Source organism: Mauremys mutica, chromosome 4, assembly GCF_020497125.1.
Source record: "Mauremys mutica isolate MM-2020 ecotype Southern chromosome 4, ASM2049712v1, whole genome shotgun sequence".
Lineage (NCBI taxonomy): Eukaryota > Metazoa > Chordata > Testudines > Geoemydidae > Mauremys > Mauremys mutica.
The window spans coordinates 68,250,362-68,270,283 of record NC_059075.1 but is presented as its reverse complement, the minus strand read 5'-3'; the positions used below and the strand labels follow the sequence as shown (position 1 = coordinate 68,270,283).

Genomic DNA, 19,922 nt, shown 5'->3' with positions numbered 1-19,922 from the left:
TGGACAATAACTGCATCTCTGAGGTTGGAAGGCACCTGAGCTCACTTCAATGCTATTGCAAGCCTTTCTTGAGAATGAATCATATGCAAGAACCCCAGTTCTGACACATCTAGATCTCTCCTATAATCACACTCACCAATATCAGAGACCCTCTGACCAGGGCCGTCCGGGAGGGGGGGCGGGGGAGAAGGGGGGCAATTTGCCCCAGGCCTCCACAAGAATATAGTACTCTATAGTATTGCAACTTTTTTTATGGAAGGGGCCCCCAAAATTGCTTTGCCCCAGGCCCCCTGAATCCTCTGTGCGGCCCTGCCTCTGACACCAATTAACTCTGCAAAGCCTGGAAATTTAATCAGAAATCAGCTTGCAACGCAAACAGCTGACAGCTCAGCTCCTCCTGGTTGAGCTCCATGCTCGTTTAATACAGAAAGTAGTGACAATTCCCAAGGGTAGTAGGATGTCCAGAGCAGTTTCCCAGCACACCCTTCAGGTCCTACAAAAGTTCACAAGTTGCCATGCAGCCCCACAGTGCACTGATGTAGCAACAGTTGGGAGCTCTGTAGGCGGATGCACTGTTTGCCATGTGGCTGTAGCTTGGTTGGTCCCAGGATATGAGAGACAAGGTGGATGAGGTAATATCTTTTATTGGACCAACTTCTGTTGATGAGAGAGAGAGATGCTTTTGAGCTACACAGACTTCAGGTCTAAAGAACGATTTGGTGTAGCTCGAAAGCTTGTCTCTCTCACCAAATGAAGTTTGTTCAGTAAACAATATTACCCCATCCACCTTGTCTGAGGATGCACTGGGCCATTTTACAAAGGGCAGGCTGATGAATAATAAACGCAGTCTCACTGAACTCTCTCACAAACAGCAGCCATCTTGATGTGACTCACAGGAAGCATCCTCGCAAATTGTGGGGTGCACTTTATTAAAAACATTCAGTACATAGAAAGCAGCTTTACAATTACATTACCCTGCACAACATATGTAGCTAAAGTACCCTGTACTCTTGAAGTAGAAGGTTAGAAAGATGTGTGATGGGCAGATGAGAGGCCATGGGGTGAGAGAATGTGGTAAGATGGTGGGGTCCTGGAAATTTTAGCAACCTTGGTTCAAGCCATTTTTACTGACTTCGCTTCATAGAGAATCTCTCTCTCTCTCTCACACGCACCCTCCTCCAATTTTTTTGGTTAAGAAAACAGCCCCCCCACACAGCTAACTGTAGCCATCAGCAGTTGGCAGCCGTTACAACAGCTGTACTTCCTGTCAGGAGGAAAAAAAGCTTTTGAAAGAGGAAAAGGCTGTTGAAAGCAGCCAACCTCATTTCCTGTGCAAGCCCAGCCCTGGGACCAGCCAGACCCAAAAAAAAAAAAAAAACACCTGTGTTTTTTGAAGTGGCGTGAGGCAGCTGGCAATTCTGCACGACATTAATAATTCTTGGAGTATGGAACCTGAGATGTCTTGGAATCCCCCCATTTAGTTATTCACTGGCTAAAATTACTCCTCTAAAGCGACAGATGTGTATTTCCTAGATGTCTACAAAGGCAAGAGCCAGGACATTGTTTCACTCCACTTTGGGACAAGGAGTTGGAGCTAAAAGGAAACAAGAAATACATTGTCAATCTCAAAGGATTAAAAGAAAATTTTGCTAAACTGGATATAGTAGTGGCACAAAAAGGTACTGCCAGTTGGGCTTCCTCCACACAAATCCACAATGGTGCCCCTGTATTATTTACACAGCACTATACATATGTATGGATGGCACTTGGCCAAAAATATCCTAAACACAGCCATGCTCCTGGACCCAAAGACCTTAACCTATGTTATAATCTTAATTTCAGCCTTGAAGACCACAACTCTTCAATTCCCTCCTCATGGCCCACTTCTGTGATACCTACGAGTTATGAGCCAACTAAGGGTGGCTAGTTTGAAGGGTAGTCAGCAATAGCCAATGTGTGTTCATTAGAATCCCTAAGTGATTCAGAACCATTTTGTTGTGCACTTAGCTAGCTCATATAAATTTGTGATTTTTATCATCATTACGCTCAGCCTCCCCCCACCCCCTTTCATTTCTATGGTTTGTTACCCTCTCTTTTTGCACCTTAATTGTAAGGCCTTTGGGCAGGGCCGGCTCCAGAGCCCAGCGGGGCAAGCACCTGCCTGGGGCGGCCCTTTCCCGGGGGGGCGGCAGGCTGGGCCGGCGGACCTGCCGCAGTCATGCCTGCGGGAGGTCCACCGGAGCCCCGGGAGCAGCGGACCTGCCGCAGGCATGACTGCGGAGGGGACGCTCGGCCGGCGGCTCCCGTGGACCTCCCGCAGGCATGACTGCGGACGGTTCGCTGGTCCCGCGGCTCGGCTGGACCTCCCGCAGGCATGCCTGCGGCAGCTCAACCGGAGCCGCCGGACCTGCGAACCGCCCGCAGCTGCGGGAGGTCCAGCCGAGCCGCGCGACCAGTGGACCCTCTGCAGTCATGCCCGCGGGAGGTCCGCTGCTCCCGCGGCTCGGGGGCGCCTCCCGGGCATGACTGCTTGGGGCGGCCAAAAACCTAGAGCCGCCCCTGCCTTTGGGACAGGGATCGTCTCCTCCCACATGTGCTATGTGCTGTTTAAACACTAGGGTCCCCATCTCGACTGAGGCCTTTGAATGCTATTGCAATGTAAATAGTCCGATAATAAGATAAATTACAAAACAATAAAAAAGTAAAGAATATTAACACTCCTACTGTTCTGGATCTGCTGTTGTTCTTTGGAGAGCAAATATTGTCCTCATTGCAAAACTGGAGCAGAGTAAGTGTCCACCAGCTGAGCCATTTCACTTGTGAAGTAAACAGAACATGAATTCGGGTCTCCCTCTTGGTAGCAGACAGTCATTACTCTATTCATTTTCTTAGTAAGTTTCTTTGGAACCCAACTAACCATATCTCAACCCACCTAATTAGATATTTATTGCTTTGGTATAGACTTAATTGTTACTCACATGCTGCAGAAGTAGAAGCATGTTCTCCTGAGAGGCAAGGGGTAAACCAGCCTACAGCAGCTATATGCTGGAAGTAGAATAGACGTGGGCAGACTCCTGTCAGGATTTCCATAGAGGCTAAAATGAAACTCTGAGTCATGTCATGAGGATAATGCAACTGCCTGTGTTTGACTGCCAAGATACAGTCTATGGCTCCAGGTGACTAGATTGAGAAGCTTATGGAGATGGGTGTGTTGCTTCCACACTAAGCAAAAGACAAGGCAACAGAGTACTTGGAAGGAGAAGACCCATTACCAACCATTTGATAAGGGAAGAGCATCTGTCCCTCACTAAACCCAGGAAGACTCAAATTTGTGACCTACTAATGGAGCCCTCACCTGCTTTTACAGAGAGGAGTCAATGGTACTAGTGACTGCTACTGCAGGCAGTAGCAACCAGAGAACCAGCCCCCATCCCAACAATTCCAAGGCCTTCAGACATTTCACACTCAATTATCTAGGGCACTTCTTCCTCAACTCTCCTCCCAGGTGTGTTGTCTCTCAACTAGTTTTGTAGAGAGGATTACAGGGGAAAGACTGCTTAAATAGGTAAGCACAGTCCACATGGACTAGTCTCTTTGCTGAGAAAGGAAGAGGAGTTTCAAGAAACAGTGAGATTACTTCAGAAAAATATTAAATATAAAAATATGAAACAAAATACAATGCAAGCCTCTGCTCAGTCACTTTATGTTGTGCCCCTTCCTTCCACCCTTTGACTCTGGGTTGTCTGGTTAGACTGTACATTCCTTGTGGCAAGGGCCTGACTTCATACATGTATAAAGCAAAGACACCCTTTTGGGAGCTATATAGTCCTCCTGCTTCTCCAGCTAGGAAGACCCAAGCTAACCAGATTCCACTGTACCAACTCTTGTTGGTGCCAGCCAGAAGCACAAGAAAAGCATGTGGCTACTTGAGGCCCCCAATTTACTATGAGCACCGTTAACAAGTCATAGTTCCCGGTCTGATCCTCCCCATAGCAACTGGCTGTCCTGCCATTACAGTAGCACCAGATTGGCTTACACACACACACACACACACACACACACACACACACACACACCAATCCTCCACCAAAGTCAGTCGGTCTGGCTTTTGCTCATCTCATCATCCTTTCCCAATCTAACACTTCTCTTTGTATCAACAGCTCTAATGAGACATCCTGCAATTCAGGGGGAAGCCTTGGTAAGTCAATATGTCCACTGTCAGATTCTTAGGAGTGTGGCAAAGTCTCAGAGTCAGTGCTGAAAAAGAGGGTGCACCTTTGAGACAGAGACTTCCATTGTTACTTGGACAGGTGCTGTGACAGCTACAATATGTTGCACAAGGCAAAACACAGAAGTGACATTGCTGCAAGAAGCGTAAGAGCGCTCTGCAACAGGAAAACACACAAGGCACAAGGCACTTCACCCCCTCAAGCAATTTTTGCAATCTAAAATGTCAATGCCACCACAATCATAGAAGTGACAGGCATTAATAAAATCAAATGGGCAGTTTTATCTTCTTGCTGAGACATACCAGCTTTATCTGACCTTTTCAGCTGCTCTTTATTCTTTCTAGTCCTACTAAATCCTTCTTCCACCCCAGCCCCTCCTTCTACGGTTGAGTATAAACTTCCCACCATGGCAGAGAGGCTGCACCATAGGTGTACAATAGCTGCAGAGACACTGTAACTAAGCCAAGAAAGTCCTGTTTGCTACTCTCCCATTTAGGAGGTTTAAGTCTAGCAGCAAACAGCTCAAAGGAGCATAAGCTTTGCTAGAACAAGACAGTGTTAACCACTATCAAAAGCTACCCAATTCCCTGTTTGTGTCATGTTACATTTAACGTAATGTTATTAACACATACACACAATTTTGAGGCCGAGTAAGTTTCCATAAAGGTTTAGTCTGTGTTTAGAAGAGGGGAGACCTTCAGACAGTCAATCCTCTGTCCACTACACAGCACACTATCTACTTTACAAACCCGGTCAGATGTACTTTGCAGTGTGAAATCTTGGGCAACCTACAGCTACAGGGTACTATCCCACGGTTTTCAACTGCCACATCCTGAATTAGGGGAAGTCCCTCCCTCACCACAAAGTAAAGGCTGTAGGGGCAACGCTGAGAAGTACACGCCATACATGTCTGGAAAACAAAATCAATTCACACAGCCACGGGCGCTTATGTTTGGAGAGCCACGTGTTTGAATAGCTGCACCTGTGTGTTTCTGAGTGCACAACACAGCCTGCTTTTACTACCTGGTTTGGAAGGAGGCACTTTGCACTGGCTCTTGACATGATGCTGTGCATTATGGGATTGCCTAGAAGGGCCCACTAACTTCTTCAGCAAACTGTAATGCCCTATTCATGCTACTATTAGGTTTTGTTTAAATTAAAATCATCCAGACCCTCATTCATGGTTCTGTAATAGTTTACTAAGAAAGGACAGAGAATTGGTTCACACAGGGCTTTGAAGCAACACAATTACCCATTAGAGCAGCTCTAGCTGCCCACAGACTAGATCTACACTATAGAAAGTTTGGATTGTGCACATGGCTTGTGTTGCAGATTTTACATCTATCTCTTCAATGATTGCGCTATATCTATGCGTGCTTCTAGATACACAGCCAGGGCCAGCTCCAGCTTTTTTGCCGCCCCAAGCAGCGAAGAGAAAAAAAAAAAAAAGCCGTGATCGGCGGCACTTCGGTGAAAGAAAAGCTGGGATCCTTGCCGAACTGGTTTTCCCCACAGGATATTGCATAATGCTGTGAAGTGAGTGTACCTTTTATTAGCCAATGACAGACTAAAGTAGTGAGAGAAAAACAACCCAGCATGTGCCTCCATAAATACATGGTAAATATTTGCTCTTCTTCCAAGCATATGTGCCTCATGAATCCTGTGTCTCCATTACCATTAATGTTGTGCAGCCAGAGGAAGAATCTGCTGCTGCCATTTTAATCCTATTGACCATTAAATCAGTGAGTCAGATGGCATTTCAGATTGGTAAAGTACCAGCAATGCTTACTTCTGCATGACCAGAACAGTAATAATGTTACTAAGTCACCAAAAAGGTTTGCCACCTCACTCTTTTCCTCTGAGAAGCAGAAGGAAGTCCTGGCAAAATTAAATAATAAAACTGGCTGTGTGGAGAACATTAAAAGTATGCCCTTAATATTATTTTAAAGTGAAATTCTGATTAGCATAACTCTTCATTTGGGCTTGAATAGCGATTGTTTCTGTCCTTAGACATCACACAAGAAAAATATAAAAATGTGTTGCAGGCTGTCTGAAGGCAGAGTGATGTTACAAGGCAATATCACACAGCGTTGCAGCTTGCATTACATGTTTTGCGAGTCCCAAAACACACTTTACAATACTTAAGCTATATTGAAAGGGATCAAGTTGCCAAGCACTAAGATGCAGCCTCTTCTTGGGTGGAAAATAGCAACAAGCCATCAAAGACAGGAATTAAAAATCAAATTAATTTATGGAGGCAGAACTCAACTACCCAGATTAGGGTTTGACCAGGATACTAGGACTAAAACCACTACAAAGAGCCATGCAGCTTGGATGACCACAATTTCCTCAAATTTCCATTTTAAATCCTTCCACTGCTGCTGGAGCTGCCTGCATCATGCTGGATCTCTGTAATGAGTCCAAGGGAAGAATGTCATCTATCTTCCTGCACCCTTCTGGATTTTCCTTGGAGGTCTCCTGCCCACATACTGACTGGATTGAATTCTGGTTTGCTTGAGATCACAGCAAAAGTTTTCAGTAAGGTGAAAACTTTAAGCAGGGCTGAGAAGTGTCCTTGCAGCAGCCTAAACATGGCTCCAATGAAGGTCTACTCAGAGGATACCCTGGTCAAGATGTGTGATGTGTTCCCCACATGTAGCTGTATTGCCGCAGCTTTGTACAGTAGAACCTCAGAGTTACAAACACCTCGGGAATGGAGGTTGTTCGTAACACTGAAATGTTCATAACTTTGAACAAAACTTTATGGTTGTTCTTTCAAAAGTTTACAACTGATCATTGACTCAATACAGCTTTGAAACTTTAATATGCAGAATGAAAATGCTGCTTTCCCTTAAACATAAACTACTAAAAAAATTAACACGTACTGTATTTGCTTTTTTTTTTTTGATTGTCTCTGCTGCTGCCTGATTGCATACTTCCAGTTCCACATGAGGTGTGTGGTTGACTGGTCAGTTCATAACTCTGGTGTTTGTAACTCTGGTGTTCTACTGTACTTTGGTTTTGCTTTTAGCACACTCGTGGACTTTGCATACAGTTCCGAGTATTTCTGCTCTCTGTCAAAGCCCTTATTGTTATCAAGAATGTTGCCAACTAGAGCAGCTCTGTCTCCTCACATTTCAAGAGAGGACTTGCAGGTGTTGCCTTTTCTATGGCGTTTCCTGTGCTGCTTATTTTGCTGGGGGAGGATAGGTAGTGTTGTTGCTCTGGGCTTTCTAAACACAAAGCTAATATAGAGAGAGTGAATAATTAAAAGAGCGTAACCCATCTCCCTGCTGCTCTGCACAAAAGGCTGTGCCAATCGAGTCATTCACCTGCTCTAGACAGTTGGCCCACTTTCAATCACCAGGGCTGGAGCAATTTATCAGTTCCTTGTTCTGTTAAGCAGATGGACCTTGAAATAATCTTGATTTCTGAAGGAGAGAACTGCTTACCAGGAAGAGATTTTTCCCCACTGGTGAAGCTTATTCCCCCCCCCCCCCCCGCCCCCCGCCCCAAAATACAGCCTCTCAATAGGGACCCTGAGCAGCCAACAGTCTAAATTTCCTCACCTGAGGCATACTAGCCCTTCCTGAATGCAGGGACTTCACTCTGTTATTGAGAGCCAGAGCACCTCACCATGAGCAGAGATGGGGAGGGAAACTTTCTTTAAACCAAAGCTGGAGGACCTCACTTCAGTCATCTGGTAGCAGGAAGGTAGCAGTCTCTCCCTGGCAGCTTTCACAGCCATGCCACAAGATCCCATAGTTACGTTTCCGGTGAGAAAGAACCACAAGATCCCATAGTTAGTTTCTGGTGAGAAAGGGAATCAGAGCTAGTCATTGGCACTGAGCCTGACAGCTTGGTAACAAAGAGCAAGGAGCTGGAAGGAATACCTGCAGCCAAGAGATTTCCTGAGGGCTTAGCATAATGGATTTACTATGTATTCAGCCTTCATCCTCATCCCCTGTGACTGAAACCAACAGCTAAATTTGCAGGAGGAAAATAAACTAAACTAGTGAGGCCACTGTAAACTTCGAGTCTTTCCTGCCAGATCTCCCACGTTTGTAGATTTGTTCATCACCACTTCTGCAAGAGCCCTGCTTATCCCACTACCTTTACTCTACTATGCTGGATTCGTCTCCCTTACTTTCACTTCTAATCTTGTCTTTACTGACTGCCGTTCCCTTTGCTATGGCCTTCCTAAATCCCAGATCTTCATTCTGCACATGCTAAAGCCTGCTGTAGCATCAAGCACATCATCTGTAAGGTGGCAAAAGATGGCTACAGATTCCCATATTGTAACACCAACCATAACAAAATGCAGAATGTTAACACTGATTCACAGCTGTAGGAACACTTTCTTCTGACATCCCAATAGCCTCCTCCTTTGTGCAAATGCATAGTCATTTTAATGACTAACTTGGTTTTGAATGGTTATAATTGACAAAGTGATTCCTGAGTTAGCATGACCCACAGATACATTATTATTATGAATTCTAATAATTTGTATTGCCGTAGTGCCTAGAAGCATTGTGCTCGGTGCTGTGCAAACACAAAACAAAAATGATGGTCCCTGCCCCAAGGAGCTCAGAGTCTAAAAGTAAGAGACAACAGGAAACTAGCCAGAATGATAGGAAGGAAAAGCAATGAGATAATGGTCAGCACCACAGACTGCGGTTTCAACACTCCAGTTGCTAAAAACTGTTAAGGTTTTTATATGCAATGTAGCGACTGGACGAAAAGCTCAGTGTGGCTTGAAAGCTTGTCTCTCCCATCAACAGAAGTTGTTCCAATAAAAGATATTACCTCACTCACCTTGTCTCTCTAAGGTTTTTTGTAGGCATCATGGCAAAGGAGACTATTCAGGAGGATACAGTAGCTTTGTGGATGTTTATAGGGAGCTCCTCCCAAGTATGAGGAGCAGCATGAGAGAAAGTGCTTGGTTGAAAATCCCATAGTTACGTTTCCGGTGAGAAAGAACCACAAGATCCCATAGTTAGTTTCTGGTGAGAAAGGGAATCAGAGCTAGTCATTGGCACTGAGCCTGACAGCTTGGTAACAAAGAGCAAGGAGCTGGAAGGAATACCTGCAGCCAAGAGATTTCCTGAGGGCTTAGCATAATGGATTTACTATGTATTCAGCCTTCATCCTCATCCCCTGTGACTGAAACCAACAGCTAAATTTGCAGGAGGAAAATAAACTAAACTAGTGAGGCCACTGTAAACTTCGAGTCTTTCCTGCCAGATCTCCCACGTTTGTAGATTTGTTCATCACCACTTCTGCAAGAGCCCTGCTTATCCCACTACCTTTACTCTACTATGCTGGATTCGTCTCCCTTACTTTCACTTCTAATCTTGTCTTTACTGACTGCCGTTCCCTTTGCTATGGCCTTCCTAAATCCCAGATCTTCATTCTGCACATGCTAAAGCCTGCTGTAGCATCAAGCACATCATCTGTAAGGTGGCAAAAGATGGCTACAGATTCCCATATTGTAACACCAACCATAACAAAATGCAGAATGTTAACACTGATTCACAGCTGTAGGAACACTTTCTTCTGACATCCCAATAGCCTCCTCCTTTGTGCAAATGCATAGTCATTTTAATGACTAACTTGGTTTTGAATGGTTATAATTGACAAAGTGATTCCTGAGTTAGCATGACCCACAGATACATTATTATTATGAATTCTAATAATTTGTATTGCCGTAGTGCCTAGAAGCATTGTGCTCGGTGCTGTGCAAACACAAAACAAAAATGATGGTCCCTGCCCCAAGGAGCTCAGAGTCTAAAAGTAAGAGACAACAGGAAACTAGCCAGAATGATAGGAAGGAAAAGCAATGAGATAATGGTCAGCACCACAGACTGCGGTTTCAACACTCCAGTTGCTAAAAACTGTTAAGGTTTTTATATGCAATGTAGCGACTGGACGAAAAGCTCAGTGTGGCTTGAAAGCTTGTCTCTCCCATCAACAGAAGTTGTTCCAATAAAAGATATTACCTCACTCACCTTGTCTCTCTAAGGTTTTTTGTAGGCATCATGGCAAAGGAGACTATTCAGGAGGATACAGTAGCTTTGTGGATGTTTATAGGGAGCTCCTCCCAAGTATGAGGAGCAGCATGAGAGAAAGTGCTTGGTTGAAAATCCCATAGTTACGTTTCCGGTGAGAAAGAACCACAAGATCCCATAGTTAGTTTCTGGTGAGAAAGGGAATCAGAGCTAGTCATTGGCACTGAGCCTGACAGCTTGGTAACAAAGAGCAAGGAGCTGGAAGGAATACCTGCAGCCAAGAGATTTCCTGAGGGCTTAGCATAATGGATTTACTATGTATTCAGCCTTCATCCTCATCCCCTGTGACTGAAACCAACAGCTAAATTTGCAGGAGGAAAATAAACTAAACTAGTGAGGCCACTGTAAACTTCGAGTCTTTCCTGCCAGATCTCCCACGTTTGTAGATTTGTTCATCACCACTTCTGCAAGAGCCCTGCTTATCCCACTACCTTTACTCTACTATGCTGGATTCGTCTCCCTTACTTTCACTTCTAATCTTGTCTTTACTGACTGCCGTTCCCTTTGCTATGGCCTTCCTAAATCCCAGATCTTCATTCTGCACATGCTAAAGCCTGCTGTAGCATCAAGCACATCATCTGTAAGGTGGCAAAAGATGGCTACAGATTCCCATATTGTAACACCAACCATAACAAAATGCAGAATGTTAACACTGATTCACAGCTGTAGGAACACTTTCTTCTGACATCCCAATAGCCTCCTCCTTTGTGCAAATGCATAGTCATTTTAATGACTAACTTGGTTTTGAATGGTTATAATTGACAAAGTGATTCCTGAGTTAGCATGACCCACAGATACATTATTATTATGAATTCTAATAATTTGTATTGCCGTAGTGCCTAGAAGCATTGTGCTCGGTGCTGTGCAAACACAAAACAAAAATGATGGTCCCTGCCCCAAGGAGCTCAGAGTCTAAAAGTAAGAGACAACAGGAAACTAGCCAGAATGATAGGAAGGAAAAGCAATGAGATAATGGTCAGCACCACAGACTGCGGTTTCAACACTCCAGTTGCTAAAAACTGTTAAGGTTTTTATATGCAATGTAGCGACTGGACGAAAAGCTCAGTGTGGCTTGAAAGCTTGTCTCTCCCATCAACAGAAGTTGTTCCAATAAAAGATATTACCTCACTCACCTTGTCTCTCTAAGGTTTTTTGTAGGCATCATGGCAAAGGAGACTATTCAGGAGGATACAGTAGCTTTGTGGATGTTTATAGGGAGCTCCTCCCAAGTATGAGGAGCAGCATGAGAGAAAGTGCTTGGTTGAAAATTTAGCAAGTGGGCAATGGAAGCAGGCATCTCTGGCATATTGGACGTGGGAGTCTATCTTAATAGTGAATGACTGATGACAGGTAGGGTGGGGATAGCCCCTGAAGGGTCTTGAAAGTGAAGATAAGTAGCTTACATTCGAGGTGACCCAGAAAGGAGAGCCAATGAAGAAATGCAAACAAAGAGGAAGAGGGGTGACACGCTCAAAGTAACAAGCTAAGAAAATGATCTTGGCAGCATTATTCTGTATGGATACGAGTGGGACAAGACTGCAGTTTTCAAAGCCTGAAGAAAGGATAATGCAGCAATCGAGACATGAGACAATGAGAGTCTAAACGAGAGTTTTATGATCCTTCGGCAGTTGTGGAAGGAAATAAAAATTAACTCCCTGATCCGACATATAATCACATCTATTGCCAAATGACAAGATTTCATTGATCTGGATGGAATTAAGGTTTTGCATACATATAAAATGAGTATTGGGCAGGGGAAATCCACCACATGAACAGGAAAAGAACAATGTAGCCTCAAAAGTAAAATACATATCTGAACCCCAAGGAATTCAGAGGTAGCTTTACTCAGCCCCCCACCCCCACCACTGGCATGTCAGAAATTATCGAAAGGCAGAATGAAAAATGTGGTTTTAATCTGAGAAGCGACTGAAAAAGGAACCTTCTTACTCAGTAGAACTGCTCCATATGCGTACACCTGATTTAAAAAAAAAAAAAAAAAAACAGAAACAAAAACCAAAACACATAGCTACTTTTTACTTCTGTTATCTCTGCCATGGCAGCCCAGCTAAGATAACAGAATCCAGCTCACTCTACTTTTTGTGCATGAACTTTAGCATGTGCAGACATATACCTATAGTCTAAGCCAGCGGGGTTTCACAGTGGTCACTGGGGTGGGGTGCAGGGTGTCTAGTTTGACCTGCAAATCTTTATTATTGAAGATGTAGGTTAGGACCCCAATCCTGCAGGTTACAACATGCAGAGCCCCACTGACTTCAGTGGGGCCCTACATAGGTGAAGAGGTCTTCCTAGATGTTGTAACTTGAAGGGCTGAGGCCCAAGATTGTACAGCTATAATTTAGGTTACAAGTAAAAATGTTCTAAGTACCTTGGATATGGAGCCATTGTGATAAACACACAATGCCACCAGTGAGTAGGGGGAAGGAGGTTTAAAAAAAATAAAAAATAAAAAAAAATAGAGGAAAGGAATATTCAGATTCTGGACTTTGACTACTTTAACTGTACCCCAGAACCTCAATGCTGCCTTGGGTGGCAAGTTTACAAGACACCCTCAGTATAAGGTAGATGCAAATCTGTGGCAATTCTCAATTACCCAGGATACCTTGGGGGTTTATCCAGGAATGCCAGTAGCTGGAAGCATCTGAACCCACATCCACCATGGTTTATTTAGCAGATTACATATAGCCTACTTGCAAGGATATCCAGGATTTAAGCTGTCCACAGCTGCGAGCACCCTCGCAATTGGATAGTAAGCTATTTCCTATTGCCCACCACAGGGACAGGTGATATCTGCCAGTGCTTGGCCTTATGACCTTGCACCTTGGGAGCCCAAAGGCTGCAACTCTTCCTACTGTCCAAGAGCTGGTTATAAGAAAGCCTTACCACCACCATCCTGTAAGTGATGCCATACTACATTCTGAGCCAACGTGTCCCCGACAGACACTGAGCTATGCACTAGGTGACCTGTGTCAAATCCTTTAGACTAAGTTGCCCTGGTTGAATGGATTTCCTCCCTCTGCAGATTACAGAGCCAACGACAAGAAAAAGCTAGTTAGTTAGCATTCGAGGGGAGAAAAACCCTGGTCTGGTCAGTCCAGTCCATTCCAGTTCCTGGAAAGCCCTGCCCAGAATGTTTGCTCACATGCAGTGCCGATGGTCCTAAGTGAGATTTAAAAAAGGAAAGCAGAGGTAAGTTAGAAGTTGTGCGTGATCAGTTACAGCAGTTCTTTCCAGCCTGTTGTGGTTCAATGTTTCAGACATCCTGTTTTGTGAGAAACAGCAGTGCCCAGTTTAAGAGCGATGAAAGCAATTTTGACTCATTCCATGTAATACAGCTGAGGACAGTATGGCTGATTCTCCTTTTCCTCCCTCAGCTCACACTTTCTGTTCTGGTACACTGTCCCCTCTCAGCAGCCAAGGCCCCAGACTGGGGACCTAAACAGAAAAGGATTCACGTTAAATGGACTGTTAAAGGGAGCTGTTTAAATTTTATTTTTTTATTTTTTTTTTACTTTTGAGGCTATACACCTCCAAATTTTATGCATTTTTTACTGTAATTCTCTAATTTATTTGTCACTGTTTATGCAGTTTGTAAGAGCAGGAAACAGTCTCACTAACAGACTTGGAACCAGGGGTGAGCAAACTTTTTGGCTCAAGGGCCACATCTGGATATGGAAATTGTATGACAGGCCATGAATGCTCACAAAATTGGGGGTTGGGGTCTGGGAGGGTGAGATGGCTCCGGCTGTGGTTGCAGGCTCTAGGGATGAGGGGTTGGGGGTGCAGGAGGATGGTCCAGGCTGGGATCAAGGGGTTTGGAGGGGGGATCAGGACTGGGGCAGGGGGGTGGGGTGTGAGAAGTAGTCAGGGGGGCAGGCTCCAGGCGGTGCTTACCTCAAGCAGCTCCCAGAAGCAGCAGCATGTCCCCTCTCTGGCTCCTACATGGAGGCACAGCCAGGCGGCTCTGCAAGCTGCCCTGTCCGCAGGCGCTGCCCCCGCAGCTCCCGTTGGCTGCAGTTCCCAGCCAATGGGAGCTGTGGGGGCAGTGTTAGGGGCAGGGGCAGCGTGCGGAGTCCCCTGGCTATCCCTACACATAGGAGCCACACAGAGTGGGACAAGCCCCTGACCCCGCTCCCTGGCATGACCTCGAGGACCAGATTACAATGTCAGGAGGGCTGGATGTGGCCCCCGGGCCATAGTTAGCTCACCCCTGCATTCAACTAATACTAGGGGATTTTCTTTCATGCCTTTGCTCAACTTGGACCCAAACTTAACAAAGGAACGTTTACAGGTTAAAAAGCTTCATATTGACAGTTTTTAAAATCTTCTTATTCAGTTCTGAAACCTTTTATAAAAAAAAAAAACCCTCACTCCTCTCCACTTAGTTTTAGGGCCTTTAAAGTACATTCAATTCTATGGGAGAAAGGGGTCAGCTGGGAGGTTTGCTGATTTATATTAAATTGATATAAGTGAGGTTTAAACACATCTACATTAAGGGTTTGCACTGGTGTAACTAGTTGGATTTAAAAATCAAGTTAGTTAGAAAAGTTGCCTGAATGTAATATTCTCCATCCCTTAGTGTAGCTGTATTTACAAAAACTGGGAAGTGCTGTCAGCATGCCCTATGGACCTGCTCCAAGGCCACTGAAGTCAACGGGAGTGTTCCCCTGGACTTCAATGGAGTATGGATCAGGTCCTATCTGCCGGGGGTGAATGGGAAGGAAATGACTGAAAGAATCTGGTGACTCATAATTCCAAACAAGCCAGGAGATGCTGCTGCATTATTTTAAAGTAAATATAGATAATGCTTTGCCAGAGATCATTGGGAAGAATTTGCACTACTCCATTTAATCCAGTAATAAAGTCTTGATCACAGGAAAGCCTCTGTGAACAGAGGGGAAAAACACTGCAGAAACTGCTGAAAGGAAAACGCCTTTATTGATCAGTTCAGCCTTCAGGAAACGTTTGAAGTTTCTACTTTTCTAACTCAAAGAGATGGAGGCTTCAGAACAACATTCTCTGTGCATCTGAGCATTTGGAGGCCTGGGAGACAAAATGGTTTTCCAGGAGGGGAAGTTTTCTCTCTAATATAAAATAAGTCTGTACAGTATCATTGCCCCATGAAAACTAGAGTTCCCATTAGCTCACATAGGCTTAGGAGTTCCCCAGCCCAAGCTTTGCTTCTATAAAACCACACTGCTTTCAATCACTCCTTCCTCTTGCAAAGACATGACAAGCCTAACCCTACCTAAATTATGAACACTATGCTACTCTATCAGGATAGGGAAGTTAATTTCAACATATGGGGACAGCAGAGGAAGCTGATGAATGTTTGGCGGGCAAGAGTTTGAGCTACAGTGGCTAAAGTATCGGAGACAGCCTAAGATTTAAGCCCTAGGCACACTTGGGATAAATCTGTATATTCCTTAATTTGCCTGTTTTAGGAGGAGGCAGCGTTCAGGAATTTGCAAAAATAAAGGAGACTGGAAATCGAGTAGGCAACGTAAACTGAGAAAGGTTAAATGTTGAATCCTAGTTTTCAAAAGTTTTTCCAGCTTTCGACCAAAAGGGGTCAAAATCTTGAGTTATTTTCAATAAATCAAAAATCCTGAAGAGTGTATTTGAGATCCTAGATCTTTATTAAAAGCAACTAATCCACTATTCAGTCTTTAGATTCATTCATTTTTCTTGATGAATCTTTCTTTTGTGTTTGGTTTCCTTAGACCAGTAGCTCTCAACCAGGGATACACATACTGGGGGGTACGTAGAAATCTTCCAGAGAGTACATCAACTCATCTAGATATTTGCCTAATTTTACAACAGGCTACATAAAAAGCAGTAGCGAAGTCAGTACAAACTAAAATTTCATACTATGACTTTTTTTATATTGCTCTATATGCTTACACTGAAATGTAAATAAAATATTTCTATTCCAGTTGATTATTTTATGACTATATGGTAAAAATGAGACAGTAAGCAATGTTTCAGTAATACTGTGCTGTGACACTTGTATTTTTATGTCTGATTTTGAAAGCAAGTAGTTTTTAAGTGAGGTAAAAGTTGGGCGTAGGGAATTGATTTTGATTTCTTTTGGGGTGAGGGACATTGCAAAGATTGTGGGGAGGAATTTATTTGGGTTACGAATCTTGGTCCTAGGCTGGGGTGGTGACAGCAGTTTTGGTCCAGCAGCAGCAGCTAGGGAGGCTGTCCATATTATGAAGAATTTCATTGTTCCTAGTGGTCAGATATATCTGACTCTAAAATGATCACTAACCCCTTAGGCCAGATATTAGTTTGTCACGGATACAGGACTTAAAATGCATCTTTATTTTATCCCTGCATATGAAGAAGCTTTGAAGAATGTTTGTCTTGGATCTAAACAAGACATTTAAACTCAGGGGAATTTTTAAAGTCCTTACTCAAAGGGAAAGTGCTGGAGCTCAGCAATCGGCCTGCTACAGCTATAGTTAAATAGAACACAAGGCTTAGAGTACAATCAGTTCCTGATGAGACATGTTGGAGGATCACACAAGATCTTAGTGGAGGGCAATATTTATGTTAGTTACAACTGTATTGTGCAAGACATTAACTGTAATTTGTTTCTTAAGAGTCCTGGTGCAACTAATATCAACGTCCAGGTTTCTTTTCAAAACCTGGCTCTTTTGAAATTGCTTGAAAACACAAATCACATTTTTTTTAAATAAATCCACACATCACAACAATAAATGTGTTCACTCCTCCTTCCTACAGCTGCTTTGAAGCACAGACTTAGAACAATGCAGAAGTGACATTCAGTAACCAAAGGTTTAGAAGAAGCTAGGACTAGATTGCACCATTAAGCAGTTTTATAGCCACCACTGGGAAGCTCAGGTCACTTGTGACATGTTCAGATAAAGCCATATGCAAGTGACTCTCTGCCTCCCGTTTCTAGGCTGAACAGAATGAGAAGCAGCCAGCACAATTTTCCTAAACAGACCTAGGAGACTGACAACCATGTCTAGTTTGTTAAGAAACAACTGTGACCAAGAAGCCATACCACATGGCAAAGCCTTGTTGGTTAGCAGATAACAGGAACTATTTAAGGAGTACAATGGAAGGACACTGGAGCAGTTGTAAGGCTGACCACAAGCCACAGAAGCTCGCAGAAGCTAACAGCGTTAGAACTCCCCTTGCTAGGCACCAGAGCTCTTCAGTGTAAACACACCCTTTTCTGAAGCAGAGAGCTGTAATACAAACCAGATGCTAGAGGGAATTTTCTTCCCCTTGTCTGCACTAAATTTAAATACTGAGTGCCTCCTCTGTTGCCAAAATTGCCTAGATCTTACAGGGTCTCTGCACCACTCATCTCTCCTCTCCCACCCCCACCTCAACTTACCCAAGCTTAACTGAGTACCAAGACCCTATTAACACCCCACAACACTCTTCATTTATCTTTGTGGTGCAAGTGTGCTTCATGAAGTCTTGAAGAGTAGCACCTAGGACTCTGTAAATTAATTGGTGCTGAGAGCAGAGCTTGCTTCATTCCTTCAAAACTTACTTTAATTGGCGTGTCACTTGAATGCCAAGAAAGCCCCCACAGGTAGAGAAATGCACAGTAGAATCATCTAGCAGGGGAGGGAAGATGAAAGATGATTCTTCTTTTTTCCCCACTCCCCTGAATGGTGGAATATGGTGCTTCTCCTGAGACACTGATTGCTCCAACTAGATAGATGGATTAGATAGAGAGTTTATTAATTTATTGGGCAATTTACATGTGGTCTTATGCCCTAATGCAGAAGAAATATACAGGTCTCTGGTATAGCTGCATACTTGGTCTTGGAGGTACATCCCATCCATCCCTATTACACATCAGTTTTTGGAGGGAAAAAGCCTGGAACCAAGTTCAGTTTGAGCCCTATACATTCTCACCCAGGAATAACAGAGAATTGAGCCTTGTTGGAAGAGTTTTGCTGTTAAAATAGACCGGGACTGATCCTCAAAGGGAAACCCTAGGTGTTTTTGACCAACAAGTCAACCTGGACACACTGTCAGAAACAATTCAAGAGCCTTCCCAGATTAATTGACCCAGAGGTTACTCCAGCTGGTATCACACCATAGGATATGCTTTACAAGCATATTACAGAGGATCCAAAAGTTGGCATAATTCTAAAAGGAAACGTGAACCTCTTAAAGGTCAGGAAAGAAAAAGACACCCTGTGATGGGGTGGATGCCCCACACCAACCCTGCAAGAGCTGAATTAAGCCAGGTGAGCCCAATCAGCTAATTCAGCTGCAAGCAGGGGAGATTTAGGTTGGAGGAAGCTAATTAAGGACAGGCTCAGCTGTGCAGAAACAGGCAGGGCCTGCAGGTATAAAGCCAGGAGTTAGCTGCAGAGGGTGGGATGCTGCTGGGAAAGGCTGCAAGGAAGTAGTGGAGGGAGTTGGAGGCTGGCAAACCCAGAGAAGCCAGATATGTAGGAAGAAGCCCAGGGCAACAGCAGCAGGAGGTAGGACTGTGGCTGCTTGTTGTAGGGACCCTGGGCTGGAACTCAGTGTAGAGCGTGGGCCTGGGTTCCCCTAACAGCCACTGGGACTTAGCAAAGGTGTTTGAGGCACCAGACAGACAGGAGATCTGAAAAGACCAAATTCCCCAGAAGAGGAGGACCTTAGTGATCTGGCCTGAGGGCCAAGCCATGAAAAGGAGACTGCAGTTCTTGGAGTGACCAGGGCAGCAGAGGGAGACATGACAGAAGAAGACAACACCCAAGGGAGAACACAAGCTGGCAGGGCTAATCCCCAGCCTGCCAGCAGGAGGCACCCATAGCAGCGAATGGAACTAGTGACATACCCACAAGAGTACTAGCTCTTAAGTGTAAAGGCTTGTTTACAAGATATGGTAATGCACCCTATAGGGTTATGATTTCCAAGTGCATTAAATTGGTCTTTGTAGACCTTGCTAACGTGCTCTAACATATCATTGTTTGAAAAAGCACTACAGCAGTGTTTACACATGGACCTGTTAATGAGCACCACATTCATGCACTTTAGCAATCACACCCCTGTAGTGTGTATTGCTGCTCTGTATAGACGAGCCCTAAGATTAGATCTGTGGTTGCAGAAGCATAGCCATAGAATGGAACCGAACAAATCCAAAGGTTACGTTAAATCAGCAGCTCTCCCCATAGCAGAGGTAGAACAGTGCTCTTAGAAATTCATAGGCCTTGCACACACGCACACACTTCTCCATGGACTAAGCAAGACTGAAAATTATAACGCATCAGACTTTTGATTCACTAAATTTATCCCTCTCCCATTCACCATGTGTCAAATCCCATCTTCAATTTAATCACCAAAAGACCTTTCAATACTTTGCATATGCTTCCTGATCCCATTAACAATTGGCCATCCTTCTCTACAATTTATAAATTAAGTCATGAAAATGTAGAAAAACTTCCAAAATATTTAATACATTTCAATTGGTAGTCTAGTGTTTAACAGTGCGATTAAAACTGTAATTAATCACGATTAATTTTTTAATCGTGATTAATTTTTTTGAGTTAATCACATGAGTTAACTGCAATTAATTGACAGCCCTAGAATTAACACATAGCCTGTTACCACTAGGGTT

The 19,922-nt window shown here is 44.0% G+C and overlaps 1 protein-coding gene across 5 annotated transcripts in view; it reads right to left on the bottom strand.

The window, feature by feature from the left end:
• ACTN1 (actinin alpha 1) overlaps positions 1 to 19,922 on the bottom strand; it is a 139,035-nt gene that overhangs the window by 83,013 nt on the left and 36,100 nt on the right. Inside the window, exon 1 of one of the 5 annotated variants that reach the window (XM_045013941.1) lies at positions 7,799 to 7,822. The exons of the other annotated variants lie outside the window; for them this stretch is intronic. Coding sequence (XP_044869876.1) covers positions 7,799 to 7,807 — 9 coding nt within the window. The 5' untranslated portion in view covers positions 7,808 to 7,822. Of the gene's footprint in view, positions 1 to 7,798; positions 7,823 to 19,922 lie in introns of those variants that run through there. 5 annotated transcript variants of the gene reach the window in all.